Raw genomic sequence first — 25,563 nt, 5'->3', positions numbered from 1 at the left:
GCGGCCTTCGAGAATACCGAACGTTCGCGATATGAATTACGCAATATCCGCAAGCGGTGCAGTCTGGGGTTCTGCTGCACAACACAGGGCTGGCGACACTGGCTAGCTTAGCTGACCACTTGAAATGGTAACTTTATTATTATTACCGGTCGGTTTTTGGGAGAGATTGGCGCCGAGATACAAACGCCTGATTAACGTTCGGCGTGTTGTTAAAAGTATTAACGCTATAATAACGTGCGATGCTGTCGGTTATATGGAGGTTAATTTCAGTTTGTGTTGGCTAGCCGGCTAACGCTAAGCTGGCTATGCTATGTTAGCTTCGCCTTCTCGTTTAGCTATAATGAGCGGTGTAGCTAGCGAGGTAACTTATCTCTGCTTGGCTCACCTTGGACGTGATGTAACGCTCGGCTACCTAACCTGGTTAGACTAGTCAGGTCCGCTGAACGCGTTGTCACTGTACGTGGTGTGATTTTAGCTGACAGGCCTGATTCTTGACTCGAAAATCTGAAGGCTAATTTCGCGTTAGCTCAAATGTACGTCTGCTTGTCACTGTTGCTTCTGAATCAAATAATGTAGTTCTGTTAATTCAATACAACCCTTGTTTTACACATCGGCAAATAACCAACTACATTTCCTTAAAAGACTTCGCTAACGACGCTGGTTAGTAAGATGTAATAAACAGTTGTCAGATGGACACCTATACATGACTTACATGGCCTGTTGAAGGTGTTTTCTCAAATAAAGAAGGGCTATTGACACTTAACCTGGTTGTAATGTATCTGAGCCTCAGCCATCCTGTTTGATCCCATTCTACATAGAGAGTAAAAACCAACTCTCATTCTCTGCTTACTTTCCTTTTTAGGACGTGTTCTTAATGATCCGGCGTCACAAGACCACAATCTTCACAGATGCCAAGGAGTCGACCACTGTCTATGAGCTGAAGCGCATTGTTGAGGGAATTCTTAAGAGAACACCTGAAGACCAGCGGCTTTACAAAGTGAGTTTAAGGCCGAGCATGCCAGTGACACCTTATTAAACCTGGACAGCATCACATTTCTGTCTAGGTCCTTGTTGACCGTACTGGCATCTAACTTGTTCGTTAACTTAGTTTGGGCGACTAAATTGTTCTTTGGAAATGTCTCACACGCTGTCTCGATATTAATCGAAGGAAATTCATACATTTTGAAGCCGTTAGGGGATTCTGTGACATTTTTTTTAACACTTTTATTTCCCAGGATGACCAGTTGCTAGAGGACAGCAAAACTCTTGGTGACTGTGGATTCACCAACCAGACTGCCAGACCTCAAGCCCCAGCTACAGTTGGTCTGGCCTTCCGCATAAATGGTATGTTCATTTTACGTTATTTGGGAGCTTCTAGGATCAGGAATATATTGACTTTGATTTCCTGTCTTTCTGGTTTTCCGGGTGGAGAATTATTCTTTCTTTAGTCTTTAGTTGTGTTGTTTAGTTCAACTGTGTAATGTCAGTAATTATTTTTTATTAATTGATTGCTATCATTTGTACATTGTGCCAGTTAATCAGCATCAGGCGTATGTATGCCTGCAGAGTTGTCAACTACTATAACTCATCTATTTTCTTCTCTTGGCGAAATAATGTTTGCCATGTGCTGAATGCTCTCAAACTTTGTCCAGTGAACATTATTCAGCTATGGCAGTGCAACTTTTATTTTAGTGATAGACACCAAGGTAGTGGTTGGTAGTGCAGGGGCATTTTTTGAGAAATTGGTACCGCTGTCCCATCAGCATTGGATTTGTCAGACATTGCTGTAAAATCTTAAGTGTGGCCTAAAGCTATGACAGTGTTGTTTTTATTGACATCATATGTGAGTTTACAACGCACAAGACAACATAAGCGACAAATAAGGGGACTATATCTATATAGTTTAAATTCCTTTGACACAAATGTCTAGAAATTAGATTTGAATTGGACTTTAAGCCATTTATGAAGGTAGTTGAATATGACACACATTCATAGGATTCCTTTTGCACTTTTTTAAGAGTGTATTAACCAGTTTTTGCTTTCAAACTTGAATATCCATCCAAAAAGACTTTCCAGTCAACATTCACTGCAGAAACTTGGTGACATGACTGATGCGGCCACATGCAACTCTGCTGTCACGATGGACCTAATGTCTCTTTGTTTCCTCTGCCCTCCAGATGAGATGTTCGAACAGCTGCACATCGAGGCCTTTTCCAGCCCCCCAGAACTCCCTGATGTGATGAAGCCCCAGGACTCTGGTAGCACTGCCAACGAACAGGCTGTGCAGTGATGACAGGGGAGAGGAAACGAGCAATGGAGAGAAGGATTGAAGTGGGTGTGTGTGGATTAACTGCAGTGGAGAAGTAGCGGGGTGGAGGATGTGTAATATATTTTCAGTTGATGGATGGGGACGTTGTAGGTAACCAAGCCTATCCATGTTACCTTCATGCTATCATCCCAGCATCCCCCCCCCCCCCCCCTCCAATTTGCTTCACAAATCATCTTTTTTAACTCTTTATGATTTCCACGTCACATGCAGTTCTGCTCCTTGACTTTGCTCTTAAGCACCAACTGGCTCAAGTTTTTTGAGTGAAGAAGTTGGTTTGGAAAAGTATGATTGTGTGTATGCGTGTGTGAGTTATTATAATTATTATCATTAATATTTTGGAAAAGGTGAAGACGTAGTTGTGTGTCACAGTGCTCTAGAAGTAACATGCATAGGTAAGGAGTCCGGTGTCTGAATCGGCAAACTGCATGAACAAGTTCAAAACAAAGGCTTTATTTCCACAGAAAACAGACACACACACACACACACACACACACACACACACACACACACACACACACACACAACACACACACACACCATCTTCCACCAATAAGTTTCCTTGGTCTGATTCTCCCAGTTTTTTGTACATTTCTGATTTGATTTCATACCAGGAATGAAAGTCTTTAAATAATAACTGTGTTACGTTTTTTGTCAATTTGTTTTTCAGTATGTTTTACTTGTCAGTTTTATTTTTTTTTTTTTTATGTTTCATGCACTGAGACCAAAGGCAGGAACCTCTTTGACAACAGAGGGTTGTTTTTTTTTTTGGTCATACAGTATACACAGGAGGAGAGATTTCTGGTGTTAAAACTGAAGTTTTGAAAATGCATACATCACCAACATCAATGTGGCACCTTCCCCTAATCACACAAACATAGCCTGTAACTGTGAGCTTGCTTAATTAAAAGTTTTTCCTGTTTTGTTTTTTACACTGCTGGCTGTTTTGGGTTTTCTTTTTTAAAACAAGGGTTTGTGTCAACATTTAATGAAGAGTTTAACTGATTATTGACATGTCACAATAGGAAAACCACAGATGTTACAAATAACATTAATGATGGCTCTGTTCTATTCGTGTGTCCCAATAAGGAGCGACAGTGAGCCACCATGCCCAGTACCAGGACCCTGAAAATGTCCTCACCCTACCTAAACCTCTAGGGGCCCCAAAAGTCTCAGGATTACTGTATCAGTTACTTTTTTCGTAATTCGATTACCACTAACATCAGAGTAATGAACATCAGTTCAGTCTTGCATTATTGTGTGATCTGGTGGCTGTGTCAAAAGTTAAACGCTAATGTGAGAACGGGCTGTGAAGTGTGTAGGATAAACTGGCGGCTGCCAAAAATGCGAAAGACCTATTTACAACCAGTGTTTGGTTTGTCTGTTCTGGGCCACTGTAGGAACATGGTGGTTCAACATGACAGCTTCCTTAGAACAGGACGCACTCCCTATGTAGATAAACACAATGATTCCTATATTCAGGCAATTATACACCAAGAAAAAAAAAAACCTACCTATGAATATTATACTCAATTTCTGCCAATAGATCCATCTAAATGTTACACATTGGATCTTTAAGTGTAAATATATATATGGGAATGTGAGTGTTTTATTAAGAAAAATAAAATAAAATGTGAACCTGTCCTTTAATCCTGTCATGAAGTGGATAAAACGCATAGAAATAGTTTTTTGGGGAAAAACTTGGAAATGACAAGACGGATCTATTTTTTTATTTTGAGTAAGTTTTGATAGAAATAAAAGGGGAATAAAAATAATTTATTTAATTTGGAATAAAAAATAAATCCATGAAGCTGGTATTGGGAAATACAAATACATAAAATGGGATATCACATTTTCTTTGATGTATATAATCACATCCAAATGTTTTCTTTACGCCTTTTTTCTTCTTTAAAAAAAAGGCCCGTCTCTGTTCTTCCAAGGACACCAGTGGATGCTTTTTCCCCCCAGTATTCCCAGTCACCGGTTCACGAGCTCACCGTCGCAGCAGCGTCCGGCTGCAGTTTGCGCAGCTCGCGCCGCGCCGCCACTAAAATCCTTAATTTTCTCTCCCAAATATGGACTAGGAATGTCCTGGATGACGTCGCGTGTCCGGGGAATGCGGGGTTTGTAACCACATTTATTTAACTACGCCTTCTCCAGTCTGAGGTCCTGGTAGGCATTACACAGGAAGAGAGTCGTGTAGGAAAAAAAGAAACGGGACGCCCTCCTCTTCCTCCTCCTCCTCCTCCTCCTCTTCTCTTGGCGGATAACGGTGTCCAAGAAGTTATCCAGGACCGACGCAGACAATAGTCTTATCTTGCGGGCTTTGCTACGCGTCCATCACTACTTATTAATGCTGTCCGCGTCCGTATTGTGTCACACAAAGAGGGAAACACTCGGCTGAAATCATATCATGGACGATTTGGGTGAGTATTGGAGCTGTTCTTCGCTTCAAAGCGCTGCAACTACATGGTGAGATATCTTGAGGGGGATCTTTTGGGGAAGGGGTGGTGTGCCCAAACAGAGGAAATAAGGTCTCTGTTCATTCTGGCAGTCACAGAGGAGTAGAATTTGCTTTCTTTTTCCATCCAGGAAATGTATGAGGCTGTAATATAAATGGGATTTTATTGGCTCCCAGTGGAACATAAGGCAAAGAAAAAACTTCCACTCTATACAAGGGAACCTCATTCTCTCTTTCATCCTGATCACCCATCCCCTGAGATTGCAGGATTGTATTTACCTTTCCATGCAAAAACAGACACACTCACACAGGTAACACAAGAAAGCACTTCTACATGACTCTGTGTCCGCCTGACCGCTTCTGAGTGTTATGTGCATGCCCCTGCAAATTCAATAAATTCTTCCTAAATTAGATTTAAAGGCATCCACGGCCGGCTTTCCTCATCCATTAATATTAACCGAGTCAGGGATTGAGAGAAGCCCCATGATGTTCAACAGTGTTTTCCATTTTGAAGACATCAAAGCGGGAGCATGGCTGCTTCTGTCCTTTTCTATTGATAGGGGATGTTGAAGGGAGATTTCTGCTTTTTTCTCAGAGCAACATTATGAGACTCTTAGTGTTTGGGAATAACTGTGTCGGAGAGGCCCTGAAATAGCCCAGGGCCACGCTGCTGTTTTAGAAAGCCACAGAGTTCAATGAAAATAGAAAGGGCTTCTTTTTTTTTTGTGCCTTAGCTGCCCGTCCACTTCTTCAGAACTGAGGGATTTATGCTTTTCAAGCAATACTGGAAGGTTTTGGCCAGATGTAGCCAAGCACATCTGGGCACATCTGGACTGGATTGCACACGGTTGAGACCGTGTTGCTGTGGGACTGTGGGTGAGTGTTTTAGTCAGGCAGTGGCCATGTTCGAGACACTCAGGCTTATGCTGTTGTCCAACAATGTTGTAAGTTTATGTACTGGATCTGGCGAGGTTTTTCGGTGAGAGAGACCACTTGTTAGAGAGGCCTTTGGCCAAGACAAACAAGTCGACAGGCAGCTCTAAATATGGTCATAATTCCCATTGAGAGACGTTCAGCTCCTTATATGAGCAGTTTAGTCTGTAAGAGTATGTGTGTGTGCGTGTGTGTGTGTGTGTGTGTAAGAAACAGAGACACACAGCAGGGAGGAGGAGGGCAAGTAGTATATGCACAAGATTCTCACCACATGGTCGTACCAGAAGTGTGAATCATCCGGGGCAGAAGTGACCGCAGCAGGGTGAATTAGTTTAGCTTTATCATGTCTAACTCATCACCACAGATGTCTAATCAATCAAACATCCATGATATCGGTCCGCGAAGGCTACCAGAATGTGAGAATCTGAGGTTCACAGTTCGTTCTTGACCTCAGAAACAGCACATTAGAAAACAGTCTCACCACAAGGTCCATTTAGTGGCTGTATTACATGGAATAAATATAATTAAATGGACCTTGTGGTGTTCACAACTGCTGTTTCTAAAGTCAAGAATGAACCTTGTAGCTCAGCTTGTGAGCCAACATTGACAATAGTTCCTTGAAGTCCTAAAATGTCCAGACCAGCTGCAAAATGGTTACCAAAGCAAAGTTAAGTGATTTATCTGCAGTGATGAGGTCTGGTACACATGGTTATAATTAAAGCTTTTTAACAAGGGACAGCGCCTTATTAAAAAAGACTCAGACTATAAGCGTGTGCTCCAGACCTCATCACCCCAGATCCTGTCTCTGTTGTCCTGTCTGTTGAGGCGCTTGGTCGGAGCTGTGATCTTAACCTGGCTTTATGCCTGATCGGTGATTCTCAACCAGAGGTACCAGAGGGTGCCAGGGTTTATATTTATCGTATATTAATAATCAATACACTGCCAGCTATGATAAGACAATTACACAGGACACCAACCTACAAGATACAGTCGGGATTGTGTTAATACTCACTGAATAGAAAAAATACTCACGTTCATCTAATTAAAGGGGCACACCACCAACTTTACCCATGAAGACCAGCTCATTTATCATGAGGAGTGATATTCAGCCGTATGTTTTCAATAGTTTCTCCTACAAGCTCGGAAGGCTGAGCTGTATTCAAATGGTTGCAATCTGCAACTTCACTGCTAGATGCTGAATCCTACACACTTTAATTACAATTACCCTGCATTACGTTTGCATAATGTCGGCTGTATCAGGAACATAGACAGATCCTATTGATTTGCATTATGGGAATTGTATGATCCAGCGTTTCTGGGGACCAAATACCAGTATACTTGGGCCTCTGCTGTCCTGACTTTGACTATTAATTAAATAATTAATTAATTAATGTTTCTCTTGCAAGTCCCACAACTTTTGGGAAGTGCGATATTAAATTACTTGGTTGGCCCTTTAGTATTGTTAAATCATATCCTGTTTAAAATCAGTTCAAATAAACACACTAGGAACATGAGGGATGATGTCGATGAAAGGGTACAGATCAGGCTGTGGGGGTACAAAAAGCCACAGAAGGTTGGGATGCACTAAGCTATGCTCAGTATTGTATCATCAGTGTGAAAGGTTAAGTCAGCGTTCGACAGCAGCCTGTCCTCTACAACTTTAAGTTGGTAATTACTCATGTTCAGCACACTTCTTACAGTCTCGCTTTGGCCTTCATTTGCACGTACATGGACTTGTCAGCACTAAATGATGACAGCTTCTGAACAACTTCCACTTTCAGCATGGAGTGAGTGTGTGATAAGGAGGGAGGGGTGGAGTGGATTTAGATATCAGTTGCCAAACACTCTTCCTCCTCTGCTTCCTTTCCATGCTGGCATGTCTTGGATATGAATGCAGAAATGTGTGTGTTCTAATAACTTTACTGTGTCGAGGGATTATCTCTGGGTTGTGCCAAGTCTGACCGTCCTGTCCTCTGACTGATTAGTGTCTGAGGACGCTTACTGTCCTCCCTGTCGTGTCTTGATGTGTGGGCTGATTTTGCTGCTGCTGTGTTGGTCACACAGGCTCTCTGTCTCTCCTTAGGAGTGCCTGAGCCACCTAACTACCCTCTCAGTCCTCGTATTGTTGTGTTTGGTACGTAACTGTCTGTGCATGTGTTTCCATGTTTCATTCTGTCTGATTTTACTTGTTTAACATTGCCTTGGCTAAATGCGTTCAGTCTATTGTCCAGTCGGTTTTTTATCTCCATCTGCACTGCATGGTCTTTAAATCTGTTTCTTAACTCATCCCTTTCTGTGTACCTTTGATGCTTCATAAACAAACTGATAATACCATCAGGGACAATTCTAAAGATACATTATTGGGTGGTTAATTGTCTTTATTTCTCAAAAGCAACCTGAAGCTAAATCAAATTGTACATCTAAACTAACTTTAGTCACCTTCATGCTGTTACATGTTTCATTATTCCTCTCTCTCTCTCCCTTATTCACTTTCTTTTTCCCCCTCTCTCTCCTCCAGATGCCCTCCTTGCTGATCTGGAGAACACCGGCTCTCCTCTAGCTCGGTGCCCTGTCCTGCTCACCTCTGACCCTCCACAAAATGCCGATGCTCCCACCGAGGACACCACCCAAGCCCGGCCACCGCCGCCCGCCTACACCCCGCAGCAGGTAGACGATTAGCTTCTGGGTATGGATTTCATTTGTTGCACCTTCTTTATTGAAAAGCTTAATCGATTGGCCCTCTCTTTTGTCTTTCAGACTGTTTCTTCTGCAATGAAATCTACCCAGAACTCCAACCCAGACAAATTATACAGGTAACTCCCTCCCAGATTCCTGTTGCTAAGGTTTTCCTCATTGCCTCCCAACTCAAGTGTAAAGTTTAGGGTACCTCATAAACTGGACCATCAGCACTAGGAATGGCAACTCCCGTCTTCACTTTAAAATAAAGCATCATCTGCATGGAATACATTTGATAGCCTGCTTCCAGACCTCTGAATTACCGCCTACTCAGACTCTCATTGTGTTTGCACAGAAAAAATATCTTCCCAAAGCTAGTTAGGAGACACATTCCAGAGAAATGATAAATGACCTGTTTTTTTAACATTAAATACATTTTTGACAATTAGTGTTTTTGGACGATAAACCACTGTTATGGACAAATGAGATTATTCTGCTGCTACATGACTCATATCTGAACGGACAAAAATCAAGAGTCTCCAGTGATTCATGACATATAATGACCACAATGAAGCCAACCACATTAGTGACGGGATGTTTCCTAATCTGCGTTAAATTTGGCCTGTCTTTGATTTCTTACAGCACAGTGTGTAAACCGCGCTCTCCCCGCACAACAGATCCTCCCCCAGCCTTCTCCTCCTCCTCGCTGTTGGGTGGAGGTCTGAGTGAGCTGGACCATCTGTTACAGGAGCTGAATGCCACCCAGTTCAACATCACAGGTGTGTGTGTGTGTGTGTGTGTGTGTGTGTGTGTGTGTGTGTGTGTGTGTGTGTGTGTGTGTGTGTGTGTGTGTGTGCGTCTATATCCCTGTGTTTTAACTCTGAGGTGAATCTTTTCTTACACATGACCTTGTTTTTGTCATCAGATGAGATCCTTGCCCAGTTCCCTTCTTCTAAGAAAGATGAGAGGGACAAGATTAAGGATAAGGCCACGACCTCCTCTTCCAGGTACCAAATCTAATCAGTTTAGTTTATAAATTATTGACATAGTAGAACATCTGTAGAGGTTCTGCACTGCAAACTACTTAATGTAGAGTTTCCACAAGCAGGAGAGATGCACAATTAGTCCCACTCTGTTAAATTCTGGGCAGTATTTAAAGTAAGCTCCATTTGGTCTTTCTCAGCGAGAAAACTTGAGAGCGAAACACTGGTAATAAAATCACTGAAACTAAGTGTGCGATCATCTTCGCTTCAGTATTTCGATGAGGATGAGATTACATTTTTGTGGGTTGCTTTGTGGCTTTATTAAAACAACTGGTCTGTTGTTTTCTAGCTCTGCGAAACCTTCAGCAACATCAGCCACACTGGAATTGGACAAACTGATGGCTTCCCTGTCAGACTTCAGAGTCCAGAGCACGGTAAGAGTCCTCACAACAGCATCAAAATAACACAGAGAGGCTGTTTAGTGTAAATCCATAACTGTGCTCAGTATGTGACTGTTAATAACCCCAGCTGCTCCAGGCTTTATTTAACACAGCTCATACTGATTCATGGTGGATTCATGAAGACCTTCACTTAACTTCATGATGACCTCACTGTTACTGTGGCCTGGCCGCAGCACATGACTCCTGGTTTAAACCAGTCACCAGATTAGGGCCTGAGGACGGAAATTAGTCTTGGTGGAGATATTTTTCCAGCTTCAAAAATATCTTCAGTTAGTTGGTAGTCAGAGTTATAGATCTACATTTGGTGTGGTCATTCTCCTTCTCAGTAGGTCAGTGGCTAGCGTGTGAGCAAAGGAAGTGTCCTTTTAGGTTTTGTTTGGTTCCAGTGTGCAGTCCAGCTGTGGGTGTTTAAATAGTGTGAGCATGAGGTTATATTGGGAACACAGTTTTAAAAGGAACATTTCTCCATTGGATACTTTTTACCCTTTTTATCACCAAGTTGAGATGTTCAGTACAGACCTTAATGCTGATACATACCTGGTTTTTAACTGTGCCAGCTGCGTGGCTCTAGGCATGGCAGGTCATTGTGAGCATGTTAGCATTTAGCTCAAAGAACCGCTTACACCTAAATACAGTCTCACAGAGCAGCTAGCATGGCTGTTGACTTTTAGCCTAGAAATACTAGACGAGCCAGCCTACTAGTTCCTAACTGTTGTTGTGTCTATATACCATTTCCTTCACACAATACACCCTTTAATGTTTTTGCATTACATTCCCATCAACTGAGGCAACAATTAGTAGCCACTTATTCACTGGAATTTGAAGATACACCAGCGTACAACAAAATTAGCACAAAAGTACACAATACAAATAGGATACTTTGAACGCATGTTTAAATTAGCAGGTCAAAAAGCCGATATTGTGGCTTTTTATCTTTCTTTTTCTCCCAAACACACTTATATCTGGATGTAAAAAGCCTTGAAGTCACTGTCTTCTATAGCAATCCATTTCAGACCAACTGTAGACTGAAAATCCTAAAGACAGGTGTGTTATCCATCATTTTAATTTCTCTCCTCCCAGCCAACGCCAGCCAACCCTGTCACCCCAGTGGTGACAGCGCCACAGCAGCAGCCCGCCACCCCACCACAGCCCTCATCTGGCGGCTCATTGGACAGCATGCTGGGTCTGCTTCAGTCAGACCTGAGCCGACAAGGAGTTCAAACATCGTCCAAGGGAAACTGTTCAGCTTGTCAGAAGCCAGTGGTAGGACAGGTGAGTCTAAAATCACATCATTTATAAAAAAAGATATTTGTAAGATGTTAATTAACCGACTTATTCCTCATGCAGGTGGTAACAGCTCTTGGGAAGGTGTGGCACCCGGAGCACTTCGTGTGCACTGAGTGTGAGACAGAGTTAGGCAGTCGCAACTTCTTCGAGAAGGACGGACGGCCATACTGCGAGTCGGACTACTTCACGCTCTTCTCCCCTCACTGCGCACAATGCAACAAGCCCATTCTAAATGTGAGAGACTTGGATGTGCATGTGTTGTTTAACTCAGAGCTTATTCTGGCATGAACAGCTTGAATAAATACCCCAACCCACCTGAAGCCATTTAACTTTTCATTGCTCTTGTTGTTTAGAAAATGGTCACCGCTCTGGATAAGAACTGGCACCCAGAGTGTTTCTGCTGTGTTAAGTGCAGCCGGGCGTTTGGAGAGGAAGGTAATGGGCGGCACATCCTGTCTGGGTTCAACAAACAACTGTTAAGAGGGAACTTGAGCAGGGTCATGCTTACATACCTAAAAAACAATGCACGACCTATCAAACACACATACATATTCAATTAATAAGTAATTTAATCGTTGAATGAAACATTACATGGTGATGTACATGGCTCCGTAAGCTGGTTTTAAACAGCTGCTAACCCCCCCCCAAACGATTTAATTTGTTTAATGGGTTTTCAAAGGAGAGTTTAATGTTCTGTTCTGTTCCACCCTGCCAAGAATTTGAACATTTAGTCTTTGGCGTGAATCTCGCCAAATTTAAAGCAGAACAAGCTTTGAGGCAAAAAATACTATCAGCCTTTAAAAATTCAGATCAGTAAAACTTGAAACAATTACAAACAGATTGAACTTTTGTGTTCAACAGACCGGACAGTGTTTTCTTTCAACCCATATCATCCCGTTAATTTAACATTTATCAAAGAAACTCTTGAACTGTGTAAAGCTGTGACCGTATCTTCTGCAGGTTTCCATGACCGTGAGGGCCAGCAGTACTGCCAGCAGTGCTTCTTGACTCTGTTTGCTTCCCGCTGTCAAGGCTGCAGCCAGCCCATTCTGGAAAACTACATCTCAGCACTCAACTCCCTCTGGCACCCACAGTGCTTTGTGTGCAGGGTGAGTGTTTCTCTGTGGGTTTGAGGGCCGTGTTGATGATGGTGTGTTCAGCAAACAGTTGGCAGGTGTGCAGCTCAGTTGCCCCACTTGGTAAAATGACCAAGAGTTTGAGCCTTGGTGTGTTATGGTTGCAGTTCTTGTTGATTTAGTTTGAGAAAGAGTCAGGTAGGTTGGAGGTCGTTCAAGACCCTATTCAGAGCAATGTGATATGGAGATGAGTTGAGTACCGGGAGGTTTATAATGACATGAATATGAGTTTTAGTTTGAGAATTAATGAGATCAGTATTTTTATAATCTTAGCTACGGCACTGCAAATCAATGACGGGACATCTCTGAGACCAACAAACAGATATTTCTTTCATATGATCCTATGAGGAAGGCACTAAACCAAAGACTGCAACAGTGAAGCTGCTCAGTGACCAACAGATTGTGGTTGTGATGTGTACATGTGTGTAACTGTATGTGTGTGTGTGTGTGTGTGTCAGCTGGGCGTGCCTGAAAATTGCCATGTAAAAAAGGTTTAAAAAAACTAAAAATAAGTTGGAATTATGTCATGAGAAAGTTGTCATTTCACATGACAACTTTCTAATTAGAGTTCTGTGAGTCAGGGCTCTGTGCTGTGACTAAATCTCACTGCCTTTCATCTTCAGGAGTGCTACAGCCCCTTCGTCAATGGCAGCTTCTTCGAACACGAGGGTAACCCTCTGTGTGAGGCCCACTACCACCAGTCCCGTGGCAGCATGTGTCAGGCCTGCCAGCAGCCAATCCTCGGCCGCTGCGTCACCGCCATGGGGGCCAAATTCCACCCCCACCACCTTGTGTGTCACTTCTGCTTGAAACCCCTGAGCAAAGGCTGCTTCAAGGAGCAGGAGAACAAACCCTACTGCCACCCCTGCTTCATCAAACTCTTTGGTTGAGGACACAGCAGGACGTTGCAGGACGTTGCAGAGCCTCCTCCTCTTCCTCCTCCTCCTCCTCCTCCTCCTCCTCTGGGTCACCAAGTGAAGAAGCTGTTATGACTCTGAGTTCTCAGTTTGTTTGTTTTTTTTACTGTGGGAATGAGGGTGGAGCTGGTCTCTTTCTTGGTTTTAAGAATATTAGAGTTGATAGAGGGAGGGGAATAAAAAGAGAATCATGCAACCCAATTAATTTCTGTTTATTTAAAAAAAAAAAAGAAAAAAAAAAAGTGGACTGTGTTTAGACTGGCAGTGTGAAATATGACTCCAACATTTGTTAGACAGATAAAAAATGATGCCAAAGGATTTTGTATGTATAGTCTTTTACATAGTGTATTGATTCAAATTGAATACTGAAAATTGAATTCTTTTGCCAAAGGTAGAAACGAAACATTATACTGAGAGAAAATGTATTGTTTCAGTGAAGGATTTGTACTGTTGAGCAAGGAAATCCCCTTTAATATATTTGCTTTATATTGCAAAACGTATAAGTGCCACTGCGATTTGCATTTATATATTGTACGCTGACTGCTATATACTGTATGTTTTTGTGTACGCTGTCATATGTTTAATGTCAGATATTTTGCATTATTCTTTCACTATTGCCCTATGCAATTTGCTAAAAACAATTCCAAAGAATAAAGGAGAACACAATTTGTCTTGCTGTTTTTTCTCTAAGAAGCGGAAAAACAACTACACTTGTTTAGAATCTATCATGAAACCAAGTAACTTGGAAGTAATTTGAAGTTTCCACATCCCTACACAAACAAATAACAGTGACTTTGTGGGAGGTATGAGCAGAAAAACTTGACTAAAGTCACATTAGGTTAAACATCTGAACAAAGTTTACAAAGAGCTAAAATAAAGGAATCACAATCAGCAGATGTATAACAGGTAAAGAAAGAATAACATTAAAAAAGATTAAATTACATGTGTGAAAATACATAAAAGATTTTAGATTTTATTGTAAATTAATCATGTTGTCATGTTAAGAAAGCACCACACTGAAAAAATCCTCCACTACCCCATCAGTGTTTTACTGTTCATGTGTATGCTGCATTGTACTGCTGTAGATGTTGAGCTCATGTTAATTACTTTATACTGTTTGGGTAGTTTAATCTATGGAAAACCATTGTATTTTATAAGATCATATGTTTGTAGTGTTACTGTCCAGTGAGAACCAAGTATTTCATAAAAAGTCAACTTTTCTTGGTGGCTTTGTGACAATGCATTTGCAGCTGAGGTTTTAAATAATTTAGTTATTTCAAGAAGTAATTATTAGCTATTAAAAGTAAATTATTCAGTTTATTATTATTTTAATTCACTAAATATGGAGATAAGTGGTTTTCACTGGACAGGAAGGGAAAAACTGTAATATGAAAAGTAACTAGTAACTAAAGCTGTCAGACAAATGTAGTGGAATAAAAAGTACAATACTTCTACTCTCTGAGATGTAGTGAAGTATAACCTTGCATTAAAGTTGCATACTTAAGTAGACTACAGTACTTATGTAAATGTACTTAGTTACATTCTACCTCTGTTGACCAGAACCCCCTTTTCATCCACTCATTCATTCAATTCATTCAACATATGTATTACAATATTTCATACACATTTATAGAGTTGTGGTTGTAAATACATTTCCAGAAGTAGACAGACTCAAAATATTACTGCTGCAGAAAACAGTGCGAAGTAACCTTTGACCACTAGATGTCGCTGTTCGCTCACTCTCACCCAAAAGACCCGTTTTGAGCCCTAAATTAACTATTTTAAAATCATACTCTGAATGTGTCCACGTTTTAAACAAGAACAACAGAGAGTAAGGATGAATCTTTTAAAACCTAATAAAATATTCGATAAGGCGAGGTGACAGCCACGTGAAGCGTGTTGACGTGTACACGCCTCCGCAGCCGCACAGGTGAGTTCATTTAAAAGTTAATGAGCCTCCCTCTCTGTCTGACAAGAGAAAGCAGGTAACCTTGCGAAGAAAGTCACCGTCACCCGTCGGCTTCAAGTGTAAAAAAACCAAAACAGACAATGAGTGATTTAGAACAGCAACAAGTAAGTCGGTATCATTTGGCTGCTTTTTAATGTGTGAATATTGTGAATATATTTAAGAGAACTGCAATTTGAGGGCGTACACAGCGTGCTAACTGGCTTATCAGCTATTAATTGCATGCTAAATGAGCACATCCACACAAAAAGGCTAGTATAATGGCTGTGGGAATCATATTTGCATAGATAAGTGGAATAAAGGGATTCTTTTATTTATTTTTTTCGACAGAAGTTATCATTTCCTCGCTTGTTTCTTAAGGAAATTGCCTCTTGGCTTCTTTGTAGTCACTATACAGTGTTTTTTTCATCCACCCAGGAGGTTGAAAATGTGTCTCAGCCTCCTCAGTGGCCTGAGAATGGAGATCAGTGGAGTGATGGAGAGGATGGGACGAATATGGACTGTGGGCTTCTGCAGGCCATGGCTGAGGAGGATGAGGAGATCAATGTCTACAATGAAGAGACGTTTGGAATGGGTGTGTAAATGGGTTTTTTTTGTTTTTTTGGGGGTTTTTACTGCTTTTTTTTTCCATCATTTCAGCAGAGTTTCAAAAATAGATTCAATCCTTTTGTCCTCAAATGGGGCTTCAACAGTCCTGTGAGCGAACTGCAGCAGGTGTACTGATGCCAAACTGTGTTTCTACACTGTAAAACCACAAATGGTTCAAAAAAGGTTCAACATTTTGGGAAATATTAACTTTCTTGCCTAGAGTTAGATGAAGATTGATACCGCTCTTATGTCTGTATGCAAAATATGAAACTGGTGGTGCTAGGAGACTGTAGCATAAAGACAGCTGGACTAGCAAGACCCACCTACCAGAACCTTTAAAGCTATTTTTATGTTTTGTTTTCCATACAAAAATCAAAGTGTAACAAGGATTTTGGGTTATGTGCTGAACTATTTCTCGAAAGGGACCGGTTGACCGGCAACGACTGGACACCCCAGGAAGTTAGCTCTGGTCCTGACCCAAAACTGGGTTAGCTGTTCATTTCCAGTTGCATATATCTGAAACTTCCCCACTAGATGCCACTTAATCCTACTCACTGGTCCATTGACTTAATGTCCTTTGGTTTTGGCTTTGAGTTATTCAACTCTTTATTTTTCCTTCTGTTAATTCACTTAGTAAACCGATGAATAAACATCGGTTAAGAGACTACAAACTTATCCAATCACACTTAACAATAAGAGTTTATTTATCATAACAGATTGAGATTTTACAGTGTAAAGGAGTCTGGAAAAACTACAATTTACCAGAACTGTCTCTCTTTGTAATGGATCACTAATAAAGAAGGTAAGTTATCGTGACTCCCTCAGTTTTGTTGAAGCAAGAGATTAGCGTGTTTTTTTGTTGCCAATCTGTCTGCATTTTTTCTGCATTCATATCTGCTCTGTAAACCCTGTGTTCTCCTTTGGGGGGAAAAATCATAAACCACAATGGAAAAAATATAGTTTTTGGTTTCATGATGGCACCTCCCTAGTTTTGTATTCATTTCACAGAATAACATTTAGGTATCTGTCTACGTAGATGGAGACATTATTTCAATACAGCCCATCAAATCCTGGATAAAGCAGTGATGGCAGTGTTGAATCATAAGCAGAGCAGATGTCACACTGACCCAGACAGCAGTCTGCTACACAACACAAGCACCACAGACTCAACCCACCTTAGTTTCCTGCAAGTTTTCTTATCTAACGTCCAAACATGAGCACATGTCTCATCCTGCACCATAGTTTGTTGGAAGAGTGACCAAACAAACATTCACAGAGGAAAAGTGCACAGCTAATGTAAGCTTGCAAGCTATAGCTAATTATCTGCTCAGTTGCAGCATATTAAACGGTATGTAGCCTGTAAATGTCACTTTGGTCCAGTTGGATGCTGGTGTGGTCCTTAATCTCCAGTACCACTAATAACACGCTGGCTGCCCATGACATGTAGGCCACAGTGCAAGGTTGTTTCCTTTTGTCTCTAGTTCCTATGGTCTATCACCAGCACTTGAGACAAAAAGGAGCATTTTTGTTACTCCCTAAAAGACCCTTTTTCTTCATTTACATTATTTGACTACAAAAAGATGAATAAATATCTCAGTTGGACATCAAATGCTGATAATTTATATGTAGGATTAACAACTTCTTTAACCATATTTATGCTAAATAATATAAATTGTATAATATAAAAGTGTTTTTACAGTGTAAAAGGGTGAAAACTACTCTTACTGTGTCTACATGTATCTGTATCATAGATCTTGATACGCACGGGACCACAGAGGTCCCCAACAATGGCCTCCTTCAGTTTGGAGAGTTGCCGTCTCCACCACCACCACCACCACCTCCTACACCACCGCTAGACCCCAAACCACCTTCCCGCCACAGCTCCCCCTCCCCTCCTAGACAGAGGCCACAGTATTTCCCCCGGGCTCCCCCAGGGCAGCGTGGCAGAGGAAGGGGACAGAGAGGAGGGCTGGGCAGGGGCCAGATGTTTGAAGACCCAGCTGTGGTGAGGATAGTGCAGGGGCGACCAAGCATCAAGGTGATGCACATTTATTCACTGTGTGAATTTCGACAACTGTCCTCGGCAGCTCGTCTTCATTTTGATGTATTTTTGGTTTTTAAGGGTCTTGACAGTGCCATAGTGGACTGTGGGAATGCCATGTATCAGAATTCCTTTGAGGATGATGTAAGTACAAACTTTTAAAGACATTTTTTGTTACTTTTGTTTGTCCTGCTAATTGTTTTCTTTTTCCCCTTCCAGTACATGGCACCCTCTTCCAGAAAGTCTAGGAGGATCTCAGGATCAATACTTCAGGTTAAGATCATTAAAGAACACATGTTATAATCTCTATGTCAGTGGGTAACTTAAACAAATGGTTGTCTTATTTTATTCTGTTTCTTAGGACAGTGCTATAGTGTGTGTGATTGATGGTCGCAGAGGTCAGCACCTGACCTCCAACTTCCTGGATTTGCCATATCCTGTCTCTTCATTCAGGGGCAGGAGAGGGGAAACCAGGGGGTCCTACCCCAGAAGACACTTTGGCCAAAGAGTCCCCGCTCAGGTGGAGCATCCATTGAGCCACATAATGGTTTCTTTTTAAAGGAATAGTTCAGCAGTTTGGGTTGGATAACAAGCAGGATACCACTCATGTCTGGCCAATTTTTAATATGAATGCTGGAGCCAGTAGTGGGGTAGCTTAGCTTAGCAAAAAGCCTGTAAATGGCGTGGGGAGGGGCAGCTAGCTTTGCTCATCAGTACCTCTAAAAGCTCACTAACTAATATGTTGTTGCATGTGTTTAATGCAAACAAAAACCAAAGTATAAAAATGACACTGACTTCCTGTCTCCACTCGTTGACTTCACAAAGTCACTGTAATCGGTGAGCTTTAGCAAAGGTGCTAGTTGGTGGTTTGTTACCTGTGGACAGAGCCAGCTAGCTGTTTCCCCCACCCATCCAGTCTTTGTGCTAAGCTGACTAGCCATTGGCTTTTCATAGAAAATGTTCTCTCAAAATGTCATCATCAGGTGGGGCTCCTCAAATTCCTCACTGACTTTGAGTTTTCTCTTGCAGATGCATTCATTCACGGTACCAGGATCACCCATCAATTTACGTCAACCGTTAACTCCTCGGCAACATTACAATCAGGTTTATACCAAAATGGATCAAACCTGTTCTGATGCATTAAAGCCAATAGTAAATGTACTCGCAAAGAATTCAGTGGATCTACTTGTGTCTGTTGTGACTAATGATGTTATTTTGTTCTGAATCAGACAGGGGGCTTCATGTTCCCCATGAACCGGCCCTGTCCCTCCACTCCTCAGTCTCTGACTCCTAAGATGATGCAACTTCGCTTTGGTGCCAACTCGCCAAGGCCGTCCCCCTTTTACAGCCCCTCGTCTAATTCAGTGCAGCATTTCAGGTGTGTGACGATCTTGTGTATCTCACAGGAATGTTTGGTTTGTGGCCTGAAGGTATTTGTCAGCAAAGTTTGAGAATTGAGTATATGATTTGGCAGTCCTGTTCATCCATCATGAGTACATAAAACTCTTTATCTACCTTTTTTAGATTCATGAATTTCATACATATCCTGCCATTAATGTATGTTTATGAGGTAAAGTTGGGGGGAATGGATAACTCTACCTTCTGGAGATAAAATATGCAGCTGTACGTCCCAAGAGCTGGTGCACAGCTGAACCTATTGATTCTTCATGTAAAGGATAAAGCACAGTAGTGATTTTACTGGAGGCCTCAACATGACCTACTTTGGCATGACAGGACTACGACTGTAGATTGATGTAGGCTTATACAATCAATTAATTGATCCAACTCCTTCCATAGCTCTTCAGCTTAAAAAAATAAACTTAATAGTGAGGATGGATAGAAACATCTAAAAGAAAGACATAAAACCAAAAATGTGTACAATAAAAAGCCTAAATCACTACAATGAGACAACTGAACTAAAACTACGATCGAATTCCCAAGATGTGCTGTACTACATGGAAGTTTTAATTTTAAGTAGCAAATATGGCCTGGTTTTAATACCCAACTTTCTTAACATTAAGTCTTATGTTTTTAAACTGTATGCAATGAGAAGAATGAACAGTTGATTCATCTTTGGTGCTTTCGACTGTCTGACCCGCAGGTACCCCGGTCCTGTCACCCAGCTCCACCCCCAACATAAACGACTACTCAGTCAGAAACAGCGTTTATTCCAACGGTTGGTGTAACATCACTTAAGATTTATGACTTATTTTGTCATATTCCTTATGTTGTAAAAAGGAATGTGATCACATATCCTTTCTGTAGAAAACCAGAGGGCTGGGATCCTTACTGTAATCTCATGACGGCCAAAGAGAAGGAGTGGATCACCAGGCTGCAGATGATTCAGCTGCAAAGTGAGCATCCATACCTTGAGGACTATTACTACCAGGTAGGAGGTCTTTACTCATTTCTCACCGTTGCTTTTTAGCCAAATAAGAAACTTTACGTACCAGAAATGCCAATTCTTAAGTACAGGACCAGACCTGAGCATTTCATGGCTAGCCTCTTTAAACTTTGTCGTAGGAGTATTATCGGCGAATAGAAGCTAAGATGGCAGAGGAAGAGCTCGGCATCCGGGGCAAGAGGGAGCCACCCAAGCTTACCACACCGTATATCATGAAATCAGACTCCTACACTCCAGGTTTTTATCTCCTCACCTCTTAAATACTATTAAACCACATTATTTAGTATTTGATGGTTACTGCCATACTCCCTTTGCCCTGTGGCGAACGTTGTTGAGGCTGCAGTGTAGTAGTGCCTTTTTTGTAAAAGTACTACTACACTTTTTTTTTTAAAAAAAAAAATCATTTGGACAAATTTTTATACACAGAATATTATCCTTAAAATGTTAATATTATTAAAAAAATTTATTTTTTTTCAATTGAATCCCACCCCACCTCTGAAACCAATCCTACACTGTTGTATGAAAAGGTAATGCAAGAAAACTGCGTACATTTTTTTTTTTTTCAACTGTAAAAGTCTTTTGCTCTTCCAGTGGTGCACATTGAAGGCTCTTTGGGTCAAGTTGCTGTGTCCACGTGTTACTCTCCTCGCCGGGCCATCAGTGCTGTTAACGCAGTCCAAGCTCAATGTCCACTCGAGGTGATTGTGTTTTTGAGACATCTGGCATCCAGGAAGTGTATTAATCTGCCTGATACTGATACTGACACGCATTTCCACATCACAGGAACAAAAAGACATCAGACAACAGCGGTTAGAGGTTCTCAGCAAGATAGAAAAGGTAGCTGCTGGTTACTCCTTTTGATGTGGTTAAATGCCTTCTTTGTATCTTGTTCTCCTACTCTCAGTCACGCCTGTTCTGTTCTGCAGTTGTTCATAGTTCTGTTGGAGGTCGAGGAGACGGAGAGGATGAAAACCACAGTCTTGTCTGAAGAAGAAGAAAGACGGTTGATGGAGAAGACACAGAAGAAAGTGGAGCACATCTACTCCCAGCTGCAACACCATGATCCCCTGTGAGTTATAAACACCCCACCACTTGCAAGAAGTGATGCCTATTGTGTGAATATTGCTTGTAGAAAAAGCTTATTCTTGTTTCTAGCTTTCTTAATGGAGCGTTACCATTAGAGGTAACATTTTGATGGATGCTGAATTGGAGTAATTTTTCAAAAATGTTTTTTGATGTAGAGATTCAGGAGGAGAGTTTCTTCCTTTCCTGCTGGTCTCAAAAGGCAAAAGGCTAGTTGCCCGTCTGCTCCCGTTCCTCAAACATGATACAGCATTGAAGATCTTGAGAATTGTGACCTGTAATCTACCTACGCTGATGAGCAGAGATACTGAAGAGGTAGGAGATTGATGAACCAAATGATTTTGGTTTGTCAGCATAAAAGGAAAATTAAATTATTTGTATGAACTGATCGTCCTCATATTCTTTTTAGGCCCTTCCAGTGCTTTACCCATCTCTTAGAAATGTGATTGGAGGCTTGACGTTCAGTCAGCTTATTGGACTCATCAAAGATCTGACATTTGAATCTCTGACGACATCCGAGTCGCTCACGCTGGCATGTCAGAACAAGGTCGGTGCTTTCTGTTGCAGCTTGGCTTATATTTTTGCATGGACCTTTCCTGATTTCTCATTCATTTCTTTTCCTTTCAGTTTGGACTGTCTTTACTGTATGCTCTCCTTTCCCAAGGAGAGAAGCTGCTGTCTTCAGGTGTTCCTCTGGAGCCCAGCATTGGTGACTTTGAGACCTGGTGGGGATTATAGGGCTAATATTCAATGATTGGAGGTAAGTTTAACATCCTTTTATGAGGTTTTGACATTAGTGTTCCTGTTGTCTTTCAGGACCGACACAATATTCCAGGTGGCGGGACAGCTGTCCCAGTGTTCACTGGTGGAGCCGCTCCTCCTGCCCTCAAACCTGCTCACTCTCTTCTGCCGTTACCTGGACAAGCGCACTTTGCATCAGCTGAAAAGCAACATGGAGTAAGTCCCCCCCCCCCCGCTTTTTTTTTTTTCATGCAAGAGGCAGATATTTCTACACTGTACACAAATAGATATATATATGCTGAATGTACACCAAAATATCTTTACCAAATATCTTTATTTAGGTCTGCAACTGGATTCCTGGCTCTTCCATCTTAAGGTGGACAGATGCTAATGAGACGTTCAGCTAATGACCAGGTTGTGATGAGCACTAGAGTGAAAGGAGCAGAAACGCAGCCCTGACAAAAAGTCCTCAGTGTTCATTATAACAGAAGTTACATAATGTACTCTGACCTGTGTTCAAAATGATTCTTAGTTTTTCCCCTCTCCCTCATCCCTTCACATTTTTGCACACTCAAACTGTTTCCCTTTTTTTTTTTTTTTTTTTTTTTTTTTATTTCCTTTATCTGATCTTTTTACTTTCCTCCCCTTGGACTCCAGTAGGTTAAAGTTATTCTGAAATTACAAACCTGATGGGTTTTTTTGTTTGTTTTTAACCCTCCAAAACATGTTGCCATAGTTTCATGAGATTGCAATAAACTGGGTTACATTAATACGTTACATTAACTAGCAGATGGAGCCGATTTACTATCTAAACACTTCATTTGCACTTTTTCAAACGTCAGTTAATGCCAGTTACATGTAGGAGAAGAAACGTGAGGAGATAAATGTGTTGGATCAGATATTGGACTGTATAGTAATTTATGATTGTACAGCTGGACCTATATGTTCATTATTATAATAACCATTAAGAAAGTTGTCATGGCATGGTCCATCAACATAAGTCATGCAATTTTGGGTTTTTTGTAAAAAAAAAAGATGCATTGTGTATACAAGTGTAGTGATACTAAATATGATGTATTTGATGTAATTTTCCATCTTAGATGTTTCAGTTGAAAAGAGATTTTTATTTATTGTATTCATTTGGAAACAGGAATAATTTAAATTGCACCCTTGTAGAGCACTTGCAACACAAATAAAAAAAAATATTTAAAAATGCTCTAAAGTCCTGGTGTCTACTATAATGTTCTGTTAAGACCTGGACACCCCAGGTCCTCTTTTAAAAGCCCCCAAAATATACATGACATTATTTTATCACCTTAGTACTTTAATGACTTTTCCTAATTTTGAGAATTGCCTATAAACAACATTTTGAACTGATCTGTTCTGACATGTCAGAAGTCCGCTACAGAAAACGGCACGTTATTTCTGTTGTTGGTCTCGGAGACCCCAGTTGTAAAACGTGATAGTGCTCAACTACATACTAGATTTTAATAAAGTCAGAAGATAAAAATATTTAAAGGTAAAAAAAATGCAATGGTTATTATTTTTACTGATACAGCAGCAGGGTCTGTTGGACCCCAAATTCTGGGAAGGTAACAACAATGTCAACAAAGAACAAGTATTAATACAAAGTTACATAAACTGCATCCATACAGGCCATGTCTGACTGGTTATGAACTGACTTGAACATCACCCCAAATCTCAGTAACAAGTCTAAGATCCAGATTTCCTGTTTTTTTTTTTTTTTTTTTTTTTTTGGCGGAGTGGAGTTGAACTTTAAGCACGCTGATAAGTCTGGTCTTTGCTAAAATGCCAGTGTCACATTCCTAAAGGGAGGAATGGCAGCAGGACATGTGTCACTGAGATGAGGGATTGCAAATATGCAAGGGAAGTCTTGTCAATTGGAAAGTAAAGAAAAAAAGAGCAGGAAGAGCCTATGGGGAATAGTGGAGAAAATGAATAAGATGAAGCAGGCAGGAGCCAAAAACAGCCTCATCATTAAAATAATGAGTTAGTTGTTTGAATGTGATCCTAACATCTGATGCTAACAATGTGTATGACTTCAGTACACTGCCAGCACTAATACTTTGTGATGTTGCCCCCATTTCTCTGGACTACTGTAATGTATTTCTCCTTTTTTAATGTGTTTTGGTTTGTCAAAGACCAGACTACATAAATGCTTTAAAATCTTAGTGTTGGCAGACATTTAATATTTTCTTATTGCATGGAAATGGGCTGGAATGTGGGACCAGGGTGGCTGAATGCTGTCCCTTTGTGTGTTTTTAAATGGTTAAAATAAATTACTGGTAGTAAGACAAACGCGTGAAGCCATGAACACGGACTGTGACCAAGCACAGGTGTTAGACTCTAATTTATTTAATCCCTCAAAATAACTTTACAAGTTCCTGACTATACATGTGAAGGAGTGCATTTTATTTCTTGGGTTAGAAGGTTGGCTCAGATTTTACATACAAGAAATATAAAGCAGATAAAACTTAAACTTGTGAAAATTGAATTAACTGAACAAGAGTTTTTAATGTTCCCAGAGTCTGAAGTCCTTTTTTGATTCAAGGATAACATGGTGCATTTGAGATCTCTAAATTATGGCTCCCTCTGGACTCTGTATGTGTCTGTGTTTGTTAAACCCTCTGCTATGCCCACTTCTGCATTCATGGAGAGTATCTGTCTCAGAACCCCTGGAGGAAAAATGTATTGTTCCCACAGAAGGCCTGTTTTAATATCCCGAACACACTGTATGCAGTGTAATCGGACGAGCCCTGGTCTGTATCTTTAATCAATAGAAATATTGTATAGAAATCTGATTTTGTTTTAACAGCATAAAAACAATGAAATATACCTTTTTTGAGGGGTCTTCATACAGAGGTAGGTTTCATTTAAACTGCCGCTCAGACCTCTCACTGTGCTCACAGCTGTCAGTCTGGGTTTGTTTGCAGCCGGCTTAAAGCAGCGTTGTCAAGTGAAGTTGTATTTCCACAGTTGGCCGGGTGCACTGGCTGTCAACCAAACCCTGAGTCAGACCCTCGTTGGCCAGCCTGCCTCTAACAGCTGCACACATCTGGACAGGAATACACATTTCAGAAATGGCTATGTGGAGTCAGACAATCCTTGTCGAACAGTGGTTGCACTGTGGTCTTTTTTTAAACATGGAGCGACACATTAACATCCTGACCTCCGCAAGCCAAACCCGACCATACAGCAGAGTGAAGTGAAGCCAACTTCAGTGTTTGCTGTCTGACAGTAACTGATAATTTGGCGTTTTATCAATCCATGTCATCTGTGTGTTTTTAAATCAAGTTCGTTTTGGTGTTCAACTTAGTTTTATACTGATAGTACAGGTGCAAAAACACCCTGATAATGTGACTGCTACGGTGTGGGAGGTCCACATAGGATGTCGATGTGATTGTGTTCTGTTAAGATTTGTTGATAGATGTATAAATTGCGTGTGACTTTTTGGCACCCTTTATTACAGACGTACATTTTCCACCAAGCACAGCTGTCAACCACAGGAACGACACACCTATAAAAGCTGTAACCAGACA

General features: G+C 41.1%; 3 protein-coding genes across 6 annotated transcripts; all 3 read left to right on the top strand.

Moving 5' to 3' along the window:
* The first annotated feature begins 35 nt into the window (after positions 1 to 35).
* Positions 36 to 3,258, top strand: LOC127372842 (elongin-B). The gene is made up of 4 exons (XM_051416697.1): positions 36 to 127; positions 863 to 997; positions 1,236 to 1,344; positions 2,178 to 3,258. The coding sequence occupies exons 1-4, from the start codon at positions 125 to 127 to the stop codon at positions 2,288 to 2,290; spliced, it is 360 nt and encodes a 119-aa protein (XP_051272657.1). The 5' UTR covers positions 36 to 124; the 3' UTR covers positions 2,291 to 3,258.
* Positions 3,259 to 4,496: 1,238 nt separating this feature from the next.
* On the top strand, positions 4,497 to 13,850 carry LOC127372820 (transforming growth factor beta-1-induced transcript 1 protein). 2 transcript variants are annotated; one of them, XM_051416664.1, is made up of 12 exons: positions 4,497 to 4,752; positions 7,804 to 7,854; positions 8,239 to 8,387; positions 8,478 to 8,533; positions 9,039 to 9,175; positions 9,322 to 9,403; positions 9,729 to 9,813; positions 10,921 to 11,112; positions 11,188 to 11,361; positions 11,481 to 11,562; positions 12,088 to 12,236; positions 12,887 to 13,850. In XM_051416664.1, exons 1-12 carry the CDS (start codon positions 4,740 to 4,742, stop codon positions 13,151 to 13,153), a joined length of 1,437 nt encoding a protein of 478 aa, XP_051272624.1. In that variant the 5' UTR covers positions 4,497 to 4,739; the 3' UTR covers positions 13,154 to 13,850. The 2 variants fall into 2 exon arrangements, with proteins under 2 accessions (XP_051272624.1, XP_051272625.1); XM_051416665.1 differs by lacking the exon at positions 7,804 to 7,854 and having other exon boundaries at positions 4,500 to 4,752.
* A 1,308-nt stretch (positions 13,851 to 15,158) lies between these two features.
* On the top strand, positions 15,159 to 23,218 carry patl2 (PAT1 homolog 2). Of its 3 annotated transcripts, none has more exons than XM_051416651.1 (19): positions 15,159 to 15,253; positions 15,585 to 15,720; positions 17,486 to 17,772; positions 17,857 to 17,919; positions 17,995 to 18,048; positions 18,137 to 18,295; positions 18,805 to 18,879; positions 19,005 to 19,153; positions 19,877 to 19,951; positions 20,041 to 20,164; positions 20,299 to 20,416; positions 20,771 to 20,877; positions 20,963 to 21,016; positions 21,106 to 21,248; positions 21,421 to 21,577; positions 21,672 to 21,809; positions 21,890 to 21,987; positions 22,079 to 22,219; positions 22,345 to 23,218. In XM_051416651.1, exons 1-19 carry the CDS (start codon positions 15,230 to 15,232, stop codon positions 22,376 to 22,378), a joined length of 2,136 nt encoding a protein of 711 aa, XP_051272611.1. In that variant the 5' UTR covers positions 15,159 to 15,229; the 3' UTR covers positions 22,379 to 23,218. The 3 variants fall into 3 exon arrangements, with proteins under 3 accessions (XP_051272611.1, XP_051272613.1, XP_051272610.1); XM_051416653.1 differs by having other exon boundaries at positions 15,564 to 15,720; positions 21,890 to 21,971; XM_051416650.1 differs by having other exon boundaries at positions 15,564 to 15,720.
* Positions 23,219 to 25,563: the final 2,345 nt, after the last annotated feature.

This window comes from Dicentrarchus labrax, unplaced genomic scaffold, assembly GCF_905237075.1.
Source record: "Dicentrarchus labrax unplaced genomic scaffold, dlabrax2021, whole genome shotgun sequence".
NCBI classification, from domain to species: domain Eukaryota; kingdom Metazoa; phylum Chordata; class Actinopteri; family Moronidae; genus Dicentrarchus; species Dicentrarchus labrax.
The sequence above is the reverse complement of the archived record's forward strand: the minus strand, read 5'-3'. Positions and strand labels throughout refer to the sequence as shown.